Raw genomic sequence first — 18,329 nt, forward strand, 5'->3', positions numbered from 1 at the left:
GTGTAAAATTCTGACCATGTGACCAGATAACAAACTGATTTATGATGGGAGGAACACCCCTAGCTAAGATAATAGCCTATCTAATTGGTCAACACACCAGTTGGGAGGTGTTCCAAAAGCCGAGTTTAAAAACTCAGGACACCATCAAATCTTCCCTCTTCTGCGTTCTTCTTCAAATCCAGCTGCTCTTCTCTTCTAACTTTTAGCCATGCATTTTGTCATCACTTTCTGTGCTCTTTGAGCGCCATTCCAGCGTGCTTCGACCTGCACACCAGCTGCTACCACGATGAGAAGAAAAACCACCCTAGTCTCATTACTCATTTTATTCTTTTACTTTAGTTTCTTTTCTTTCCGTTGAGTTTCGTGTTCAAAAGTTAAGTTTGCCGCAAAGTCCAGCTCCGACTGCACCCGCTTCAAACTTCAACCAGCAACTGACTCCAAAACCGTCTTCAGCCAACGCCCAACCATTGGCTTCCCAAGACATCACTTCAAAGACTACTGAACTTTCAGCCAATCGGGAAACCCCCTTTCCTGCAACAACGATGACAGAAGGGAGTCCCTTTAACACAAAGGCAACGCGCAAGTAACCTCCAGATTCTAACTGAGCTGGTGCATTTAATATAAATTTTAGCCTCATTGAGAAACTCAATGCGAGGGTTAATTAAGTGATTAAAGTAATAAAGTATCTCTTTATTAGTTCTACTGGATCTTAGCGCTGCGTTCGACACTATCGACCACAACATTCTTTTGAATAGACTAGAAAACTTTGTTGGCATTAGTGGAAGTGCCTTAGCATGGTTCAAATCGTACTTATCTGACCACCATCAGTTCGTAGCAGTGAATGAAGAGGTATCATATCGATCACAAGTGCAGTATGGAGTACCTCAAGGCTCAGTACTAGGGCCGTTACTTTTCACGCTTTATATGTTACCCTTGGGAGATATTATTAGGAGACATGGTGTTAGCTTTCACTGTTATGCTGATGATACTCAGCTCTATATTTCTTCGCGGCCCGGTGAAACACACCAAATTGAGAAACTAACGGAATGCATAGTCGATATAAAAAACTGGATGACAAATAATTTTTACTGCTAAATTCTGAAAAACAGAGGTGTTAATTATCGGACCTAAAACCCCACATGTAATAACCTAGAATATTATCTAACACTTGACGGCTGCTCTGTCAATTCTTCTTCATCAGTCAGGAACCTAGGTGTGCTGTTCGATAGCAATCTGTCATTTGAAAGCCATGTTTCTAGCATCTGTAAAACTGCATTTTTCATCTCAAAAGCATATCTAAATTGCGACCAATGCTCTCAACGTCAAATGCAGAAATGTTAATTCATGCGTTTATGACCTCAAGGCTAGACTATTGTAATGCTTTATTAGGTGGTTGTTCTGCACGCTTGATCAACAAACTACAGTTAGTCCAAAATGCAGCAGCTAGAGTCCTTACTAGAACCAGGAAATATGACCATATTAGCCCGGTTCTGTCAACACTGCACTGGCTCCCTATCAAGCATCGGATAGATTTTAAAATCTTGTTAATTACTTATAAAGCCCTGAATGGTTTAGCTCCTCAGTACTTGAGCGAGCTCTTATCGCATTATAGTCCTCCACGTCCGCTGCGTTCTCAAAACTCTGGCCGTTTGATAATACCTAGAATATCAAAATCGACTGCGGCGGCAGATCCTATTCCTATTTAGCACCCAAACTCTGGAACAGTCTACCTAACACTGTTCGGGAGGCAGACACACTCTGTCAGTTTAAATCTAGATTAAAGACCCATCTTTTAGCCTGGCTTACACATAACGCATTAATACGCTTCTATTATTCAAATCCGTTAAAGGATTGTTAGGCTGCATTAATTAGATCAACGGAACCGGGAACACTCCCCATAACACACGATGTACTCGTTACATCGTCAGTTGAATGGCATCTACGCTAATATTTGTTTGTTTCTTTCCTAGTCTGTTTCTCAGTCCGTATCCGATCAGATGGTGGATCAGCACCAAGAGATGATGTCTACAGCCCTGATCGTCAGCGGAGACCAGGACACCCAGATGACCCCCAGAGATATATCCCTAGATATATCAACCAAAAATAACAAAATAACTAAAATATAATAAAATACCTAACTACATAATACTACTATTGTTAGAAATTGCAACAAAATTAAAATAGAAATATAAACTTTTGAACTGCGGGTTTCGTCTGGTCAGAGGAGAACTGGCCCCGACTGAGCCTGGTTTCTCCCAAGGTTTTTCTCCATTCTGTCACAGAGGGAGTTTTGGTTCCTTGCCGCTGTCGCCTCTGGCTTGCTCAGTTGGGGACACTTAATTTCTAGCGATTATCGCCGATTTGATTGCACAGCTACTATTTAAACTAAACTGAGCTAGACAATGACATCTCTGAATTCAATAATGAAATGCCTTTAACTGAAAATTGAGTGTTTAATCTTATCATTATACATTACTGACACTCTATCCTCCAATTTGATACTGTTAAGTGCTTTGACACAATCTGCATTGTAAAAGCGCTATATAAATAAAGGTGACTTGACTTGACTTGATTGATGGTTGTTCAGGTCTATGCAATTGCACATATTGCTATAACTTGGGATATCACATTTTCATTCTCTTAAACTCATCCTTTCATCACTTTCTCTCTCTCTGCAGCGTGTGAATGTGTGAATGCGTGTGTTCATGTGTTAGATTAGTACAGTGGTTCCCAAACTGGGGAGCGCGGAGTTATGATAAGGGGGGCGCGGCAAGGCTAGTGTACATACAGTCAGCCGATATTTATAGGGATGCAACGAAATTTAAAAAGAGAAATACGGTCCAATGAGCCGAAAATATGTGCCGCGCCACCTGGCAGTATTCAGCGTGCACTCTCTCTCTCTCTCTCTCTCTCTAATCACTGCAGTCGTGACACTCCGCTGAATATTCCACTCTATGAATGTGCGCAAAGCAAAGTCCACTCAAATAACACACCAACAGAAAATTTCTATGTATACTTGTTTATTTTGCAATAGCGCTATTGTGATGTAGCATGCTGTACTGCACAACGGTGGTAAAATGACGCCCCCCTCTCGTGACGCTATGCTCTGCTCACGTGCTCTGATAATAATAGTTTTGTAGGACTATAAAAAAAAAAGTTATATCCGATTCTGTTTAATAGAACTGAATAAAAAATAATATATTGATTGATATTTAATATTAATAGGCTATATTTTCTGTCCAATTTTATTGTTACTTTCAATAAACGTGGTTATTTTATTGGCTTGTGATTTTTAAATTCAGTATCATTAAAATTGAGTTAAATTAAAAAGTCTTACAAAAATGACTTATTATTTAATAAAATAATAAATAATTATTATAAAGCAGTTTCGGTTTTGGCCAATAATGTTCTTTTCGGTGCATCCCTAGATTTTTATGTAAAAATACATGTTTTCAGGGTGATACAAGACCCCACTGTGAAATTATCTTGGTAATTATGGCTTCTTGCCACATATGTAAATAAATGAGCAGAAAATGTGAATTTCATCATATTTTATTACCTCAAGACGACTTGCAGTCCCCGCTGCAGCGGTCTGTTATCAGTTCTAGCGGTTGTTGTCGTTAAATAACAGACCACTAGATGGTGCAATTGATTAATCATAAATGAGAATTGCTGTTAGCCGAATAAAATTATGAATGAATGACGCATAGTAGTTCTGCTCTAACCAAGGACAAGTTTTTGAAAAGACAACAAGTGCCAGGTAAACGTAAAGTAGATGATGAATCTACTTCAAACACCACGGACTTCATTTATAAAGTGTGCGTACGCTCACATTTGATCGTAGAGTGTGCGTACGCTTAAATCCACGCCAGCGCTCATATTTATAAAGACGGTCTTTGACGTGGAAAAGTGCTTAGCGTCACGTCAGGGTCTGAGCAGACATACGCACTTTTTATTGTCAGAGTATTGCAATCTTTTTTAATGTAAGCTGTTCTTGCAGCTCGCTCTTCTAAATTCTGATGATTGGTAATATTTTATATGTTAATTATATTAATTAGGAGTCGTTTACAAGGCAGAGAGCTGAAACCATTCAATTGCGCGCAAGTTCAAGATCATTTGCGATTCATAGATTTCACATCTGAAAGAGACGCGTACGCGCGTTTTCTGTTCGTACGTTCATTCTAGGAATCAAACGTACGCATATTTGAGAAATGATCATAACATCAAATTTAGGATGGTTTCTGCGCAACATTTTATAAATGAGGCCCCACAACTACAACAAAGAGAAGAAAATATGATGAGGCATATCTATATAATTCGATTTTTGCGCAGAGGCGAGTTTGAAAAAATCTGTTGAAAACAATGAATACTGTTACATAGTTAAAAATAATAATAATAAATAAATGTTGAAGCTGCATGCTTTACTTGTAATGCTTCTACTCTAAAAGTGACCAGGTTCCTTATTTTTATTTTTATTTTTTTTCTAGTTGTCACACACTGAATTTGTGTTAATTACCATTAATGAATTACAATGTTTCAAACAAATCCTCCTGGAGCAGGTGTGTTTATGTGTATGTGTGGGGGTGGGGGGGGCCTTCATTTTTTTTATTCTGCAAAAGGGGGGCCCGACAGAAAAAGTTTGGGAACCACTGGATTAGTATATGTCTTGGGTTTATATAAACAAAGTCTTATTTATATTGAAAAGAGAAGTATCTTGTGTTTTGTGCTTACAAGTTAATGTCTTAAACTGCCGATCTTGTTACTGTGCTTATTAATAGTGTTTTCACTATATTTTGGATTTTAATATCCAGTGCAGAGTTGATGTTGTACGGCTCGTTCAGTGAATCGCAGGCCGAGTCAGTGATCAGCCACAAAACAGCGATTCTGTCCAAATTCCCTATAAAATCATAAATGATTCCCTTTGAGCTAAATCATATAAATCAGTTGACCAGCTCCCTCCAATGTGTGCAGTTCAAATTATTGAACAGCTTGTGGGAAACACGCCCGTATTGCCAAATTACCAGTCTTTGACTGGTGCACTAAACTAAGTGAGGTGGGAATTGGTCATCTGATATACTCATAACCGCACCTTGAGTGATGTGTGACCCAAAATCACAACGTCTTAGGTGACATGAGTCCCACATACTACAACTATTTGGGCAAGGGCGTTCTGTACGCCAAAAGACGTTGTGTATCACAGTTTTTCAGTTTGGTTTGTTACACCCCTAACCGCTCTGTGCATCACGCAGCCTCACGTATCAATACAAACAGCACGGGGCATCATTTTTTCTGCCTCTAGAAGGCTGCTCTCATACTGTGTAATGACAATGGACCCTTCTCAGCCACTCCAGCAATAAATGCAACCCAGACAAACTGCTGGTATGTTTTTTGCCGATAACTGGTAATTCCAGCATTCGGCTATCAGTGCCGATTAATCTGCAGAACTGATCAATCGATCAACCTCTAGCAGAGATCTCCACTGATGCTGGAGATTCCCAGCACCGAAAAATCTTCAGTAGACATAATATTATTTGTCAAAAGCAGCAGGCTTAAGATGTTATTCAGCACATTAGTGCAATATCACAGTCCTTTAGGTATACATGTAGTAAAGTTTTAAACATGGTAAGAATCCAGGTCTGGTTGCTCTTGATTAAATTGGTAACACTTTATAATAACGTTCAGTTGAAAGGCATTTATAAGTGATTAGTTAATGATGAACTAATCATTTGCAAATCATAACTATATGTTCATAAATGATTAATAAGTGATGTTAATATTTGTATCTATGTTTTGTAGATTAAGTTATAAATCATTTACAAGTGATTATATAATGATGAACTAATCACTTACAAAACGACTATACATTCACAAATTATTAAGTAATATGCTAACGATTTACAAATCTTAAAAAATAGCATATTATGAAATAATCAAACATATCCTCAGTAAATGGTTAATAAGTTACTACTTAATATATTATTAATCACTTATAAATCATTGAAATGTCAACATTGTACTATTATCTCAGCGTTAAAATACTCCATGTGTGTCAGAGAAGACATCTGTCTATACCCTCACCAGTCAGCACTTACATTGCAGGACACACTACAAAGTATTCAAAACCTGTTGTGTAAATGCATGAATAAATAATTTACAACACTTTCTGCATCCCCTAATCTAAAGTGAAAACTATTCATCAGTTGTAAATGTTTTAGCATTCATAGATCTTTCACCCCAGTGTGTACACACATGCAACCTGTAACCAGCAGGTTTGTAAAACATTTACAAGTGATGAGTAGTTTACACTTTAGATTAGAGGATGCAGAAAGCTTTGTTTTTTATTCATGTGTTTACACAACAGGTTTTGAATACTTTGTAGTGTGTACTGCAATGTAAGGGCTGACTGGTGAGGGTGTAGACAGATGTCTACTCTCACACATGGAGTATTTTAACGCTGTGAGATAATAGTACAATGTTGACATTTCAATGATTTATAAGTGATTAATAATTATATATATTAACTAGTAACTATACTGAAAAAAATGATTCATCGAATTTACTAAATATTTTTAAGATAAGTGGTTGCAATCAATTTATTTTAGCTACATTTAAATAAAGAAATTTAGTTGACTAATTTTCAAAAAAAAAAAATTGTTAAATGTAGCTAAAATAAATTGTTTGCAACCACTTACCTTGTATAATTTTTTTCAGTGTATTAACCTTTTACTAAGGATCTGTTTGATTATTTCATAATGCTATTTTTTTGAGGATAACTTACAACAGATTTGTAAATCGTTAGCATATTACCGTATTGTCTCGAATATAAGACGACCCTGATTATGAGACGACCCCCCTTTTTCCAGATGTACCTTTTGGAAAAAGGCTTTTTGAAAACCAAATCTTGCTTTTTTTTAGTTTTTTTCTCTCTCTCTGTAAAACATTTTTTCTTAAATTATTTTCAAATTGCATATTTTTCCTATTTTAATTTTTGTTTTGAAAGTACGGTAAATACTGGTAAAATGTACCAACAATGACATTGAAAAATATACACTTTTTGGTAACACTTTACAATAAGGTGTCATTTGTTAACATTAGTTAATGTATTAACTAAAGTGAACAAACAATGAACAATGCATTTATTACACTATTTATTAATCTTTGTTAATGAAAATACAGTTGCTCATTGTTTATTCATGTTAGTTCACAGTGCATTAACTAATGTTAACAAACACAACTAATGAACCTTATTGTAAAGTGTTACCCACTTTTTGATATACCATTGAAATAACAGGTAGCCCATCTGAATTATATAACATTTAGGCTATCCATCTCATAGTAGCCTACCAAAATTTTATTAACAGTAGAAGTGAAATCTTATTGTAGTCTTCAAATCTGGGTACTGTCTTATGTTTTAAAAATCACTTACAGAGGAAGTTTGTTCCCATCAGGCTAACATGACAATCAAGACTCATGCCCCTGTAAGCTTTTCTTTTTCTTTTGTTTTCACTCGTGATCTTTACAACACACATTACATTACATATTTCATGGCACACCCGTTTTATGCGTTGTTGGCGCCACCTATTGTTGTGGGTGTATTACTGACATGTCAAAGTCTAGATCCCGAATATAAGACGACCGCTTTTTTTCATATGTATTTCCAAGAAAAAAAACATTGTCTTATATTCGGGTCAATACGGTACTTAATAATCATTTGTGAACGTATAGTCATGTTTTGTAAATTATTAGTTAATCATTAACTGATCACTTATAAATGACTTACAACTGAACATTATTATAAAGTGTTACCATTCAATTTTATATATGTTACTGCAAACTACTGAATATAAATTATTCAATATGATCTGGTTTTTGTGTGAATACTCACCTTCACTGAGTGAATTGATTCACAGTCTTCAGGTGTTTGCTCAGGGATTCTGATTTTTGTTATTCCCTTTTCTGTGTCTTCAGATGAATCTTAAATAGATTAAACAAAATTAGCTTTATAAATACCACCGTTAACGATAATGTCATTATTGATAACATTAAATAATTATTTTGGGGTTCATTCAAAAATTAAGAATGTCTGACATTCATTTCATCACTTTTTATGTTTTTAACAAAACTTAAAGATGCAGCTTTTTAATTTAGAATAAGTGATTAAATCCAGGGTCAACCATAGCAGTACCCTTTTTAGCACTTCTAAAGCCACTGTTCTGAAAATCACCATTGGTTAAAAATCACAGATGAGTGGTTTCATTTTTTTAAACTCTTCTGTGCTGAACACTTGTTGAATTAGCTGTACTTTATGTATGGAGAGTATAGCTTCATTGACGGCCAAATCTCAATTTCTTACATCAAACAGGATGGACCATCTTGGGTAATGGTACATTATCAAATGTCCATAAGAACTCAGAGTCACGGAATTTTAAAACCATAATTTACAGGCATTAAAAACCATAGCAATTAACTCTTTCCCCGCCATTGACGAGATATCTGATCAATTAAGAGATGGCGCTTCCCCGCCAAAGACAAATTTTTACGGCAATCTGTGTTCTTGGTATATTAGGGTAAGGAAAGCCCTAGCGCATGTCCTGAATGAGTTATGGGACTTGCGGGTCTTCTGGGTGTGAATACAAGACGATCGGCATAAATGGAAGGATCAGAGAAAATGTAGATCATATATGTAGACAGTATTGGGGAGAGTTACTTTTAAAAGTAATGCATTACAATATTGCGTTACTCCCTAAAAAGTAACTAATTGCGTTACTTAGTTATTTTTTATGGAAAGTAATGCGTTATGTTACTTTTGCGTTACTTTCACGTTACTTTTTAAATATGAGCAGGGCTTGATTGTTTGTTTTTCATATAAAAAGTTATATTTATAGCAAATGTAAAAGCCCTTTCACACAAAATTTTTTAATGAATAAACAATTTTATTTTGATATATAATATGTTCTTATAGTAATAGCAGAAAATATTCTGAGCGCCGTCAAATTTAGGTGAAAATCATCAAAAATGCTGGCGATGGCTGGCAACTTTTTTAAAAAATGCTGGCGGGGAAAGAGTTAACAAATCCTAAAAGGTAAAGTGAATAGGCTTATAGTTTTTCTAGTCATTCTAAAGAATTAAAACATTTATTCTGTATGTATTTATACTTTTTGTCCCTTTTACATCCAACATTACCATGCATTTTCACTGATCAGATCACACTCTGACTGCACATTAACAGCCAGGTGTAAATGCTCCGAAGTGGTAGGCTGATTTTATTTTTGGATAAATTATTTTATTCACTACATTATCTCTCTTAAGTCACCATATAGTGTACTGATAATCAAAACAATTCTGAGCTAGATCAAGCTTTAATCTGTGCAAACCCAGCTATCACTATATGCACCTCTAAACAAAGAATGAAAAAGAACAGACTGACCAATCGATCGATAGATCAGTATTATACTAATGTATCATAGTCATCAAGGAAAAGGAACTGGATGAATATTCTAAATAATACCAATGCGACTGTAGCAATGTGCCCATCATTCAATTGGCATCAATTAGCACTCTCACCACCATAACATGAAGAAGCAAGCTTTCCCCGGGCCCACCTACACTCACAAAAGCACAAGGCGCATCCACGAAAGCCTGTAGGATGCCAAAGCTACTCTCACTGCCCCACTCCTCTTTCACTACCATAAGTAAAGAGCCATCTAGGCATTCAAACATCTGTCTGTGTCGTGCCTCCTTCCTGCCCCGCTACATTGGTGGAGAATGCGGGCATTCAACCCCCGTGTGCAGGCGGCGTAGCTTGTGAGGCTGGTGAACTTGTGGGTCCTTCACAGAGATCCACAGGTGGCTGATGTCTCTGAGAGAGCGATGATAGACCGTCTCTTGAAGCTGTACCCCGGGCGCATCGCATACAAGAGGTGGTAGAGGCAGTGGAACTATCAGAAGCTATACAAGCTAGAGAGGCTGGGGAGAAAGCTGGCTCATTCACTCGGAGAGCAAAGCTGCGCAGAGAGCAGCCTCAGACTGCCAGACATACCCGTCCTGCAGTATATTAACTGTGTATTCTGATCTCTTCCAGCAGGTAAGGCAAGGAGGCTCCTTTGCGAAATAACAATTGGAGAATGATCGGTTGAAGCACTGCTGGGGGCAGGCCAGAGAGGTCAAAGGCAAAGATCACCTCCCCGGGCCCCACCCCACTCCTTATTTTGTGGTCCAAAATGTTCTCTTATAATGTGTGGCAAATAGAAGAGTAGAAGACAGAGCTGGTCATGGAACTGTCCCACTCACATCCAATGGCTGGGCACCTGGGGGCAGCCAACACCCTCCAGAGACTATGGGACCGCTTTCATTGGCCAGGAATGGATGTAGAGGTCCAGTGGTTCTGTCAGAGCTGCCCTGTGTGTCAACGCATCGTTCCTCAGCGACCTCCACCAAGTCCCCTGATCCCACTGCCAATAATTGAGTTGCTATTTGAGCGAATAGGCATGGACCTCGTAGGGCCAATCCCCAAGTCTGCTCAGGGACATGAACACCTCTTGGTGATTGTCGACTATGCCACCCGATACCCCGAGGCAGTCCCCCTCCGTAAAGCCACATCGGCAAATATCACTCATCTAACTCTTTAGTCAAGTAGGCCTCCCCAAAGAGATCCTGATAGACCAAGTGTACCACCCGCAGACAGACGGCCTGGTGGAACGCTTCAACCAAATGCTCTAAACGGATACTGCCACATGTGCTCTTTGGTGTACAGAAGGTACCCCAGGCCACCACAGGATTTACCCCCTTTGAGCTTTTGTTTGGCCGTCAGCCCTGAGGCTTACTGGATATGGCAAAAAAGGCCTGGCAAAAGAAGTCCCCCTTTCACACCACCATTGCGATGTAAGGGAGCTGTGAGACAGAATTGAGTGAATAATGCTGTTGGTGAAAGAACACATGATGGAAGCCCAGCATGCCCAGAAGTGAGTCTACAGCAGACCGTCAAAACCCCGGGAATTCCAGCCATGCGACTGGGTTCTGGTTCCACTAACTAATGCTTCCTGTAAATTCCTTGCTTCATGGCAAGGCCCATACACTGTGATGGAGCAGATAAGGCCTGTGACATACCGGTTAAGGCAGCCTGGGCGCCGACGCACTGAGCAGATCTACCAAGTCAATCTTCTGAAGCGATGGATGGAACCCTCCCAATCCACTGCTGTCCTTGACAAGGACGACATCCCTGTGGTAGATCTAGGAGAAAATTTTCAGGGGCTCAGCAGACAGATTTGAATTCCCTGGTTCAACAGTTAGGCGAATTGTTCTCAGAAATTTCCGGGCAGACCAGCGGCCCTACCGGGTCCCAGAAGTTCGCCGGCAGGCCATATATTAACCCTCTGGGGTCGACAAACGCGGATACGCATTTTGAGGCAGATTTCCCTGATAAGGCCGAAATGAGCTTGAATTACTCTGCCATTTTTGATCGTACAGATAAGCGCAATACACCATTTGAATCTGTAAGGGGTCTACTTTTATTTGTATACACTCATAATAACAACTAAACTTTGTGCTTTTTGAAGAATAAAGAAAAAAACAGGTTGCGTTCTCAGTCGAAAACAAATATTCTGTGGTAAAGTAATCCGTATGAAACCAAGGACATGTCCAGTTTTTCCGTCTGGTCTCATTATCTCTAATTAGGTGACGCCCACGCGCTGCTCACGCTATTGTTATTACAAATCTCCACGCCAGCCACGCGGCATGTAAACGCCCACACCACCATAAACAAAGCAGCAACACGTTCATCTCGGATACTTTTCAGTTTTGGAAGAACGCGCTGAGAGGAAAAAGCCTTGTATGTACCCCAGAAGACGCGCTGAGAGGAAAAAGCTTTGTTTACTTCACAAACACGCGAGCGCAGCTGGAGCCAGCGGAGGAGATCTGGATCGAGTAAGTAATGTTTCTTATTGGCATTAGACAATGTGCTGTTGTGACGTAAACTTGAACGCATTTATGAACTTTTCCCAAACTATAACTACAGAATAAAATGTGTGAAATCGAGTGCAACCTTTTTTTGCATTTAAATGTTGCACGACGTGAGGATAGTTATATGTTCTATAAACAATAATACAGAAGTAATGTCTAAGAAAGTTTAGACCAATCTTTACTGTGAAATAGACTACTCTGTTTGCAAATACCTGCTCAAACATGTTTATAATGAGCTTAACAATAATAATTTAGTTTCTCAGTTATAAAATGTTTTTGTATTGTATGATAATACATGCAAAGCATGTGTGCATCTATGTTATAAAATGACGTGGGCAATATTGGTGATTGCTAATGTAATAATATAGTTGCTCCTGATAAGCCTATCAACATGCTCACTAATTTATTTATTTATTAATTTTAGTGTGTGTGTGTGTGTGTTTTATTAATTTTGAATAGTAAAAATATGTAGGCCTATATATTATAATAAATATAATGTACTGTTTTTGCTGTACTTTGGATGAAAAAAATGCAGGCTTGATGAGCTGAAGACACTTCTTTTAAAAAAAACCCATTACAAATAAAATCTTACTGTTTCAAAAATTGGACTGCTAGTGCATGTTTGCTTTATCTTTGTCCGTTCATTGTGTTGCTCATGTCTGTTTTGTGTTTTCTCATGCAGTTTCTGCTTACTCCCGTTTTCCTGGGTTCCAGTTTCCTGCCACTGTTTTGGATATTGCACCCACGATGTCTTGACTCTTCTGTTGTTTATTTGTTTGTTTGTTCCTAATAAACTGTTTAACTGCACTCGCAAGTGAATCTCAAGTTATTTTATGTGATGTGATAACTTAGAAAATTTAAATCAATATATTGTTTTCTCTGAATGAGTGAGTAAGATTATTTTCAGATCGGTTTGAAGCAAAAATTCTAGGCTACAAGATCCAGTTCTGAAAAGTCTTGTGAACAAATGTTCTGTATGTGTTTTATGGCCTTATTTCAGTTACTTTAAAATTGTAGTTTTTCCCTAACCACGCATAAACGTTGTTTCCTCAAAAACACAATCACGTACGTACATGCTGCTCACATATTATTGTAGCCCAGTTTGTGCTGAATACAGTGTTTTTAGACTTTAGCCATTAAAATGTTTAAGCAACTGAAAAAAGCACAAATGTCAGGCATGTCAAGACTTCTCAGAGGCCCCAAAACACCCTCAGACCCCAGAGGTTTAAGAGGTACAAAGTATGCTTAAACTAGGAGTCCTTGAAGCTCCCAAGAGCCTGTAGTCCAGCCCTATCGTGATGGTACCAAAGAAGGATGGTTGCTTCCGGTTTTGTTACGACTACTGAAAGCTCAACAGCATGTCCACATTTGACAGTTACCCCATGCCCCCAGTAGACAAGCTGATCGAATGGCTAGGGAGGGCCCACTTCATCTCTACACTAGGCCTTACGAAAGGGCTACTGGTAGGTCCCCCTTATGGCCGAAGCTCGGGAGAAAACCGCCTTTAGCACTCCTTCACTGTCAGTACCGGGTGTTTCCCTTCAGGCTGCATGGGGCGCCGGCAACATTTCAGCGCATGATGGACATCTTGCTCCAGCCTCATCAACAGTATGCTGTGGCCTATCTGAACGATGTAGTAATCCACTCTCAGCCATCTCCGGAAGGTGCTGACCACCTTATAAGGGCTGGACTCACTGCCAACCCCCGCAAATGCCACCTAGGCCTAACAGAGGCACAGTACCTGGGTTTTCGCACTGGGAAGGATTTGGTACTTCCCCAAAAAGAAAAAGTAAGTGCGGTCAGAAATTTCCCATTACCCCTGACCAAAACAAATGTGCATGCTTTCTTGGGGTTGACAGGATATTACCGATGCTTCATCCCCAATTTCCTCTGTGGCTTGCCCTGTTACAGACCTAACCAAAAAAGAGTTCCCTGAGAAAGTTTTGTGGACTGAGGAAACCGAGAAAGCCTTTCAAATTTTGAAGACAGCTCTGACCACCCAGCCTGTGCTTCATGAATCATGCACCATATTTTATGTTGCCCTTCATCTTCCAGACAGACGCATCTGACACGGGCTTGGGAGCTGTCTTATCCCACTATTTGGAGGGTGAGGAACACCCAGTCCTATACATCAGCCGCAAGCTGACCCTGGCTGAAGCCAAGTATGCTGCAGTGGAGAAGGGCCTCCAGCACTGTTTGGAGACAGCTACCCCCAATCAGCTCATCAGGAGGAGAGAGACATAAAGCCCACAACAAGCCTCAGTTAGATGGAGAGGATCCATAGACATTAGACACTGACCTGTCTAATGTGTGTTCCATTCTTCCTAGGAAGCAACTAAGAACCAGGCCAAGCCAACAACAACAAGAATCAAGCTATTCCCCGACCCCACGTACACTCACGGAACGGAGCATCTCGTCTGATCTTTGTCTGGCCAGAGGAGAACTGGCCCCCTACTGAGCCTGGTTTATCCCAATGTTTTTTCTCCATTTCTGTCACTGGAGTTTGGGTTCCTTGCCACTGTCATCTTTTTGTTCGCTTAGTTAGGGACACTTAATATTTGGCAATATTATTGACTTGACTGCATAGACACTATTGGATGAGCTGATGATGACATCACTGTTTTCTCCAGAGCTGCTTTATAGATTAACTGAACTCATTCCAGAGTTGATGAACTTTACAGTTATTAAACTGAACTAAATCAACAATGACATTAAATGGAAAAATTGACTGTTCAGTGTTTTTCTCTTTATAGAGCTGCTTTATAGCAGAATTTAATTTTGAAACATTAACATGAAACATCATTGAAACATTATTTTCCTGTTTAGCATTGTAAAGCTGCTTTGCCACAATTTGTATTGTATAAAGTGCTATATAAATAAAGGTGACATGACTTGATGAATGGTAGTGTCTGTATCATAATATAAATCCAAATGAAAAATGCCAATTAACATCTAGGAATAATTGGGTTTCATCAGATAGTGTTACTTAAAAATAATATAAATAACAATTTCTGTACAATATGATAAATACTGGTTTTAAATTATTTTACCTGGAATTATAGATGATTGCTCTCCCTCTGTTGTCATTTCAGTCCATGGCATTTCTGTTGATTTGTCCCTCTAGGGAGATTCATGGAAGATGGTGAGTTGCAAACTACATGTACATGTGAAAATAAGTCTTAGTTAATTAAAGTAAGTTTTACAGTGGTTATTTCACGAGGACTCAAATTTTCCTTCATCCTTCAGTTAAAAAAAAGTTTGACGTTGTTTTGCTATTTTTTTTAACAGTTCTCTTATGTGGATAAATCAACATTATGGAATGACTACACAAAAATTAAAACACACTAACATTTTGTATTTTATGTGTTTTATTAACTTATGTATTGATAATTTTGATAGTTTTTAGGCATGTGTGATCTGTTTGAAATATAGCACACCAAGTCAGAACAGACTGAAGGTCTAAACTTACCATACCTGATGCTTCTGTCTGTAATTGTCTGCACCCTTGTGAACCACATTTTTCTGTTTTTGCTCCTGCCACAAGTCCTAGTGTTCCTGCCATTAATTCACTGTTTATTTTAATTGCTCTTGCTGATACTGCTGGACCTGATGTTGCAGATTCTACCAATGTTTCTCCTTCTGGTGCTGCAGCTGCTACTGTGGATGCTCCTGAATCTACAGTTACTGTTGTTGTGGGTAATACATCTTTTGTTACTTGTATACCATACTGAACATCTGGTGTTGCTCTTTTCACTAGGGCAGTTGCCCACTGAAGTTTGACTATTGCCCACTGTATTGTATTTATTACCCATTGCAATTGTGCTTTTGCTATTACCACTATTGCAGCTCCTGCCAACACTCCAATTACTGCTGATCCTGTTAGTGATTCTGCTCCTGCCAGTAATTGCAATATTCCAGCTGCTGTTCCTGCTAGGCCTCCTGCTACTGCTGTTACTATCATTGCTGTTACTGCTACAGCTCCTGTGCTACATGCTTCTGGTCCCCATAGCGATTGTAAAATGACAACTCCAGTTGCTGCTCCTACTGCTGCTCCTACTGCTGCTTCAGCTATTGTTGTTCCTGCCATTCCTACTACTACTGCAACTATTGCAATTGTCAATGTTATCGTTATTTTTAGTGGAGACTGTGCTTCTCCTGGAACTGCAACAAAAAGAATAAGAATTTTCATCATCAAATGTCATCATCACAGGAATCTTCACAGAAATCATCACAGAATATAATATCTCAGGAAACAGAAGCAGAGAGTGCTACACGGGTGTCTTTATAAAACCCCTGGTGCTCATTGGATATAATAGAGGTAGAAATCAAATTGTATAGACGAAATACTTCCAAGGCACTCACAGGGTGAAATAAAAAGCCTTTAATATATTGGCTTAAAGCATTACAAATAATTAAAAGTAGATCTACGCGTTTCGGCACAAAGCCTTCTTCAGGACACACATCAATTGCTTTACACAGGTGCTCTTAAACTAGTGTTAATTGCTGAATCATCCAAAACAGCTGGTTAATATGTAGGAGTGGCTAATACTGATATCTCAATCCAAAAAAGGCACAACCTTCATAAATACAACAATACAAATATCAAGTCACACATCATCAACAATACAAATTACAAAAATGGTAGAAAATCTATTTCTTCATTGACTCCTGGGGACTTAGTTGCCTGGAGCATGTGGATCCAAAAAGTCTCTCTTTGTAAAAGCTGTTTCTGTCTATTCCCACATCTTATTGAACCTGGGATAGATTCAATTCCAATAACTTTAAGAGAACTCTCGGTACCATGGCCCACCTCATTATAATGCCTCGCCATAGGATATGCCATATTTTTCACACGAATAGCATATTTGTGTTCAGCCACTCTTAAGTCTATACAACAGAATATAATATGTTCACTAATATGGATATTGATGATATCTAATTATAATTCAAATTCCTTACCCATGTTGCTTGATTTTAAATCACCAGGATATTGGTGAAGCACAATATGATGACTCTTAGCCACCCAGATCCAGACTGTATTCAGATCAGATGATGGATGAGCACCTAGAGACGAACTCGACTGCCCTGAAATGTCAGCGGAGACCAAGACATCTAGATGTGCCCCAGAGACTGATCCCCTCCGAAGACCTCGTCTCCTATACGGCCATTGGGACAAGACCATAGGAACCAGATTAGTCCTCTGCGCAATCTGATTCTGCTTCAGCCTAGATTTAAACTGTTGGTTTTGTCTGGCCAGAGGAGAAATACACACTATTTCAACCATAGACTTTAAAAAAAAAATGGACGTAGTGTCCATGACGTCACCCGTAGGTACACCCGTAAGATCATTTTTGAAGCTCAAAGTAGGCGGAGATGGCCGTCGCCATCTTGGCTGCGCATCACTCCCGGATAATCGAAAATGGGCTAAAAGGCGGGAGGTGGGTGGAGCTGGTTGTTGAAACCACGCCCGCAAAGCGCGACAGTGGTGACAGCAGCGGCAACCCACCTGTCACTCAAGTGGCAACGCCCTTAATAATACAGAACTTTAAGGCTTGATATCATTTAAACGGATGAGTTATAAAAAAAATTCACCCCCTCACAGTTGTCACAATGGGCAAAATTACCTATATAGACTAAAATCGTTTTTTGTACCAGACTGTAAACATGTTTTTTTCTGCTGTAAAGTTGGGCATTTTAACATGGAGAGTCTATGGGATTGACTCCCTTTTGGAGCCAGCCTCTAGCGGCCAGTCGATGAATTGCAGTTTTAGTCACTTACGTGTTGGTTTCAAAAGAGGGAGCGGGAGGTTGCCGCTTGATTTCAACACACTATTTACCCATTTATCTCTCTGGGGTCGACTGTCTCGCCGGCGAGACAAGCTCATTTTTTTTCTTATCAATGCAAAAGACACTAAAAATACTCAGTCGATTTTGGTCATAAAGATAAGTGTTATACATCAATTGAAACTTTGAAGAGTCTATTTTTTTTTGGGTACACTCATTATGAAAACGAAATTTTGTGATTTTGTAAAATAAAGAAAACAAACAGGGTGCACTCTCTGTCTTCTCCGTCTCCGCGAACTGCTTTTAGAAACGTGTCACTAAAATGAGCTGTAACTCAGCAAATACTCCGCACACAGACATGGGAGTTATATCTATAGAAAGCTTGAAATGTCTAAAACCAACACGATGTTCAGTCTTTCCCGTCTAACTAATTATCTCTAATGCAATCCCGCCCCCTCGCGGCTCGCGGCGTCCATATATAGGAATAAGGCAGAATTTCGCTCAAAAGAACAAGAAGTTTTCATCCAGTAGAGGAGATCAATCTGATGAGTAAGTAATGCTTCTTTTTTTGCATTAGTTAACGTGTT

At 39.0% G+C, this 18,329-nt stretch overlaps 1 protein-coding gene across 1 annotated transcript in view; it reads right to left on the bottom strand.

Moving 5' to 3' along the window:
- The window catches only part of LOC131537214 (uncharacterized), a 51,114-nt gene that overhangs the window by 19,407 nt on the left and 13,378 nt on the right, over nucleotides 1-18,329 (bottom strand). Inside the window, exons 2-5 of the mRNA XM_058770520.1 lie at nucleotides 16,918-17,114; nucleotides 15,428-16,119; nucleotides 15,009-15,078; nucleotides 7,886-7,974 (exon numbers count right to left, since the gene is read on the bottom strand). Of these exons, the coding sequence (XP_058626503.1) occupies nucleotides 7,886-7,974; nucleotides 15,009-15,078; nucleotides 15,428-16,119; nucleotides 16,918-16,921 (855 nt within the window). The 5' untranslated portion in view covers nucleotides 16,922-17,114. The remainder of the gene's footprint in view (nucleotides 1-7,885; nucleotides 7,975-15,008; nucleotides 15,079-15,427; nucleotides 16,120-16,917; nucleotides 17,115-18,329) is intronic.

The sequence above is a fragment of the Onychostoma macrolepis genome, chromosome 03 (genome assembly GCF_012432095.1).
Source record: "Onychostoma macrolepis isolate SWU-2019 chromosome 03, ASM1243209v1, whole genome shotgun sequence".
Lineage (NCBI taxonomy): Eukaryota > Metazoa > Chordata > Actinopteri > Cypriniformes > Cyprinidae > Onychostoma > Onychostoma macrolepis.